The sequence below is a fragment of the Pollachius pollachius genome, assembly GCF_949987615.1.
Source record: "Pollachius pollachius genome assembly, chromosome: 15".
NCBI lineage: Eukaryota > Metazoa > Chordata > Actinopteri > Gadiformes > Gadidae > Pollachius > Pollachius pollachius.
The window spans coordinates 12,494,688-12,499,684 of record NC_136948.1 but is presented as its reverse complement, the minus strand read 5'-3'; the positions used below and the strand labels follow the sequence as shown (position 1 = coordinate 12,499,684).

At 44.9% G+C, this 4,997-nt stretch overlaps 1 protein-coding gene across 1 annotated transcript in view; it reads left to right on the top strand.

The window, feature by feature from the left end:
- Positions 1 to 1,956: 1,956 nt before the first annotated feature.
- slc35f4 (solute carrier family 35 member F4) overlaps positions 1,957 to 4,997 on the top strand; it is a gene marked incomplete at both ends in the record, with an annotated part of 17,425 nt that continues 14,384 nt past the window's right edge. Inside the window, one exon of the mRNA XM_079751988.1 lies at positions 1,957 to 2,191. Within this exon, the coding sequence (XP_079608114.1) occupies positions 1,957 to 2,191 (235 nt within the window). The remainder of the gene's footprint in view (positions 2,192 to 4,997) is intronic.

Sequence of the window (4,997 nt, the reverse complement as noted above, 5' to 3'; positions counted from 1 at the left end):
AGCCGCACTGAGGACAAGTCAAGGTTGGAACACACAAGGGAGGGAAGAGACTAAGAAAATGGAAATTAGAAAACCCTAACATGAACTTATGGGCCACAGGGGAGCGGCTTGCATCACGGCGCTCCTCCACTGAACCTCGTATAACGCCGGGGAGACAAAAGGCCGAGTTTAAACCTCATTACCAAGGTATAATTGGAAAAGGCCAGTTTTTCCTCCCAGTGCGTTTTTCTGCTCCACAAAATCTTGTTGTTCACTTCTGATGGCTCGTTCTTCGTTACCACAAAGTGGCTCATTCAGCAGCAAGCGTTCAGTGACTGGGAGGCGGGAGAACGAGAAGCAGAGCGGACCCTGTCTCCGCTCATGCGTAGAGCGAGGGAGTTGGAGACAGCCGGTATACCATTGAAGTACAATCAACCCCCCCCAGCGTATAGGCATCTGAAATAAACCAGCCACGATAATAATCATCTTATCATGTGATGGTTTATTTTGTTGTAGGCCTACGGCGGGAAATTACTCATATTGTAGTCTATATTCCATAAACCCGTTTCTTTAAAAAAAAATACTTAAGCATAGAAGAAGTGATACAAATAAACAAAACTAAAGAAAAAAAAAAGCTTGTCTCCCGGGGAGAAAAAGTAATAAGAAAATAGCACAGTGGTTCACAAAAGGCTTGGGGAAACTTTCTGGGCACGGGATGCTTTCATTGTTGGAAGCATAAAGCTTAGCCTGAATTGTATGCAGAGATAAGTGCTCTGGAGAAAGGAAGAAAAGAGGACAACAACAACAACAACAAACTGCAACAAAGGAACATGAGGTGTGTGTGGGGGGGGGGGGGGGCTGGCGTCCAAGGGCGTCATAAGACCGTAACGTGTGTGTGTGTGTGTGTGTGTGTGTGTGTGTGTGTGTGTGTGTGTGTGTGTGTGTGCGCGCGCGCGCAGTGTGTGTACAAGCAGCACAATGCCAACAGGGGTGCCCGAATTCTCCACGCACTGGAAATCAATTTCACACAAAAAGCGGAGGACTTGGACGAAGGCGTATCGGGAGAGGCGTTGGAGTTCCCGTTCATTGGATTTGGAGCCCAGCAGTCAGCGGTTTTGGGACCGAATCCGTGAGCTGGTTTTGGTGGCGTGGCGGGGGGCGGTCTAGTCACGTGATCAGCTCACGAACCACCGGCCAGCTGTGGAGATGAGATTGTTTTTGGGGATGGAACGCTTTATGTACGATACTTTATGTCGCAACTTGTTGGACAGCGCAAATGCAGAGCGCATGGATCGTAGGCAGGGTGCAAATTAATTTGAATGCTCAGTCTTCTGGCTGAAATATGGAAAAAACAATTGCAGCTATATAGCCCTCTGGCCGAAAATGATGGGTACTTTATATTAATTTATATACGCAGTTTCATACACAGTTACGCAGGCATATTCCACATGCATTTAAAAATAATGATGAATCAATTATTTGATATCAAATAATGAAGCACTGCAATAGAGAACAAATATTCGGGCTGCCAGAATTGCATGATTAGGCCTATTCATGTTCACTTCAAAACTAAATACATCATCCATTTAAACTAAAGATATATATTTATTTATATAATAAGAACATTTCAGAATTTCCAATGCAAATTCCATACAATGATGACAGAATCATGTGCAGTGACAAAATAACTACTTTGTCCATAGACTATTGAAATTACACTTGGGGACAGAGCATGGATATTTTAAGAGGGCTAGAGGCTTCAGAGGCTCTCCATGATAGTAATAAAACGCCCCCTAGCGGTCAATCCCCGAACCACTGCTCCACGGGTTCGATAAACTCGCAGTGCGTCCGATAGCATCAGTGATGGAATGTGAATGTCCTCATCGAGCCGATCACTGTTGACACGGGTCCTCCTCGCATAGTGATCGTACCGCAGTTTCAAAAGCCTTCCTGATCTTCCGTCCGCTTGGACCTACAATGATAAGCAGGGAAAGTGTTGCTGAGGGCGGTGGAGACCCCCAGCCCAGTGGTCTGCTGGAACCCGTGAAGAATACACACTTACCAGGCAAGCCAACGTCGTCGGGCAGCGGCCACTCTCTCTTCGGGGATATCAACCCTAAAGTGACTGCTAACGGTGTGCATGATATTGAAGATAGGATTCTGAGGATCACTGGTTACTATGGCTATTACCCAGGATACTCTAGTCATAGAAGTAAGTAACACGTTCAAAGAACATTAGATCTGTGTCGGAGTTTTTTTTTATTATTATTTTTTGCTGGTGAAGTGATCAGCATCGTCTTTTAATATATTTCGTTCATTAATGTTGAAATATTAGACCGGACTCGTGGTATAGTCGAGATGTCGTGAGTTATTGGAAATAATGCGTATTCTTATTTTTGTATTGATTGATTTCCTCTGCCTACTTCGATCTACCATAGTTAGTCAGTATTAAATCTCTATTGTGCTGGATTACCCAGTTGGATAAAATTATTTTTTGGCAAAACTGTTACGTAAGACTTAACGTAAAATAGAGAGAGAGAGTGTAAGAGGGAGAGACATATAGTCAGACAGACAGGCAGCCAGGCAGAGACATAGAGAATAACTTCCATTCCATAAATGCAATTACACCACCAGTTGACAGCACCAAGATTTTGACGGCACTTTGGATGTGAGTTAATTATTGAAACTACCGTCTAATACTGCTAAATCAACCAGGCGTTCTGCTTTGACCAACACAGAACCAATTACATCTCGGTGTCATTCATATTGAATTGTGTATTCTGCATGTTTGCATTGAATTAATACAATCAATTTCCTCTGGCTGGCTGTCCAATCATGCAGCCAATTCTCTCTCTCTCTCTTTCTGTATCTCTCTCTCTCTCTCTCTCTCTCTCTCTCTCTCTCTCTCCCACTCTCTCTTTGATGCAAGTTGCACAATGGCAGCTCTCTGTCAGTGGTAGCTCGAAGATGGCTGCATGACAACCCATCCATCCCTTTTCATCCCACCTCTCTGTCAGAGGGCTTTTGATCGAGTGGCCCTGCAGTTCAGATTGTGCCGACTGTAGGGGGAAATTATGGAGAATGGGATCCATGGTACGACTGAGCTAGCCAAGCACTTAGCTCCGGCTCGTCCTCGTTTAGCCCACCTTCCTCTTCTGTAAACACACGAACAATGGGCTACTACTGACAAGACACGTTTACATCATGTACTGTGGATGCTACTCTGCATGTTTAGAACATTATAAATAAAACGGGTTGCAGTTGCAGCCTGCTTTCTGTTTTCTTTTATAAGATTCTTCTTTATTCTTTGTTTTAATTGATTGCAAACAATTGCACTCTCTTAATAGGATCTAATATTGACCTGGTCATTCATCAGTGGGCCCTTGAGGGCCCTTATGTGATTGTGGTCCCCCCGTAAATGAATTGGCCCCGTCTCCAGTCCGCCAAAGCCTCAGCTAAACGAATTATGAGCTGAGACGGCGAGAAATAGGAAAACATATGCTGGCATTTGGGGAAGCAAGCTCATCTCTGACTGCATCCAAAAAAAGTCAGGAAAAAACTTTTCTCTCTCCAAACTCAGAGACAATGCAATAATGAAGACAGATCTCGTGTTAAGGACCCAGTGGTTTCGGCCCGGCCTCTGTCGTTAGGCAGTTAGCACTTTAATCGATTTTTAGATTGAAGTTCAGGAAAAGAAATCGAGTGTGGCCTCCATCAACAAGCCCTATTACTCAACATCGTTCGCTCAAGTTGATTCTCTGTGACGGGTCGTGAATGAATGAATGCACATTCATTCATTCTGATGGTTGCACAATGAATCCATTCTGATTATACTTAATTATACGATTCAAGGATGATGTTTGGCAAGGAACTCATGTAGGAGAAAGATATCATAGTAAGCAATGCAATTAACCTGATTCTTTATATCATCTAGCTGGTCTGGGGCCAGTGTGAGTCACTGTGTTGATACCTTCTACTTGCTTCATGTTTGGAGACACATGGGGCTATTTTGTCAGTGCTAGTACAACATCATTCCCTCCTTACCATGTTGTTTTATGATCATTTGTCTAATGTAAACTCAAAATGACCTCCCCAGAAATTGTAATCTAATGAAGCGTAATTAGCATAGAGCATATGCCAAATCGGTGTGCTGTGTGTGTGTCCTTGGGTGTATGTGTGTGTGTGTGTGTGTGTGTGTATGTATATGTGTGACTGGTGTGGTTATGTATGTGTGCAGGCATGTATATGTCTGTGTGTGTGCGTGTTTGTGTGTGTGCGTGTATGTGTAGGTGTGTGTTTGTTTGTGTGTGTGCGTGCGTGTGCATGTGCGTTTGCCTGTCTATGTGTGTGTGTGTGTGTGTGTGTGTGTGTGTGTGTGTGTGTGTATTCGGCGTGTGCTTGTGCTTTTGCCTGTGTATGTGTATGTGTGTACATGTGTGTCTGTGTGTGCGTGCACGTGTGTTTGTGTTTCCAGCTCCCCCTGCTCCTGTCAGTGTGTTGTGTGGACGGAGGAATCCTGCTGTCCTCTGAGGAGCAGGTCTGAGGAGCAGGTCTGAGGAGCAGGTCTGAGGAGCAGGTGTTCAAGATAACAGGCAGAACAACAGCCTCATGAACGCCGCCACGGCCTCACGCCTCGCTGCCTTTCTGATATTACGAACCAATTCGGCGCACTGATAAGAAAAGGAGACAAAGCCTGGATTCATGCCTTCATTCACACTCCCGCTCCCTCCGCTGCAACCAAAGCCCCTTCAGACCCCACAGATGCTGCATCCTGCCCAGCATCTGTGTCTTAAAGCAATTAAACATGCTTGCATAACGTTGCAGGCGCTCTCTCCCTGGGAATGTGAAGACGCTGCTCCTGAGATGACAGGGAGTCTTGCATTAGTCCCCTCTGCCTTTTGTTTATCTTATTCTACACCATGAGCGGGGAACCAGAAGTCAAGCCTGAAGCTGTGGCATACTATTTTCTGAATAATGCACACGTCGCAGTATATAGAACAGTGAAGGTTGTGCCAAGC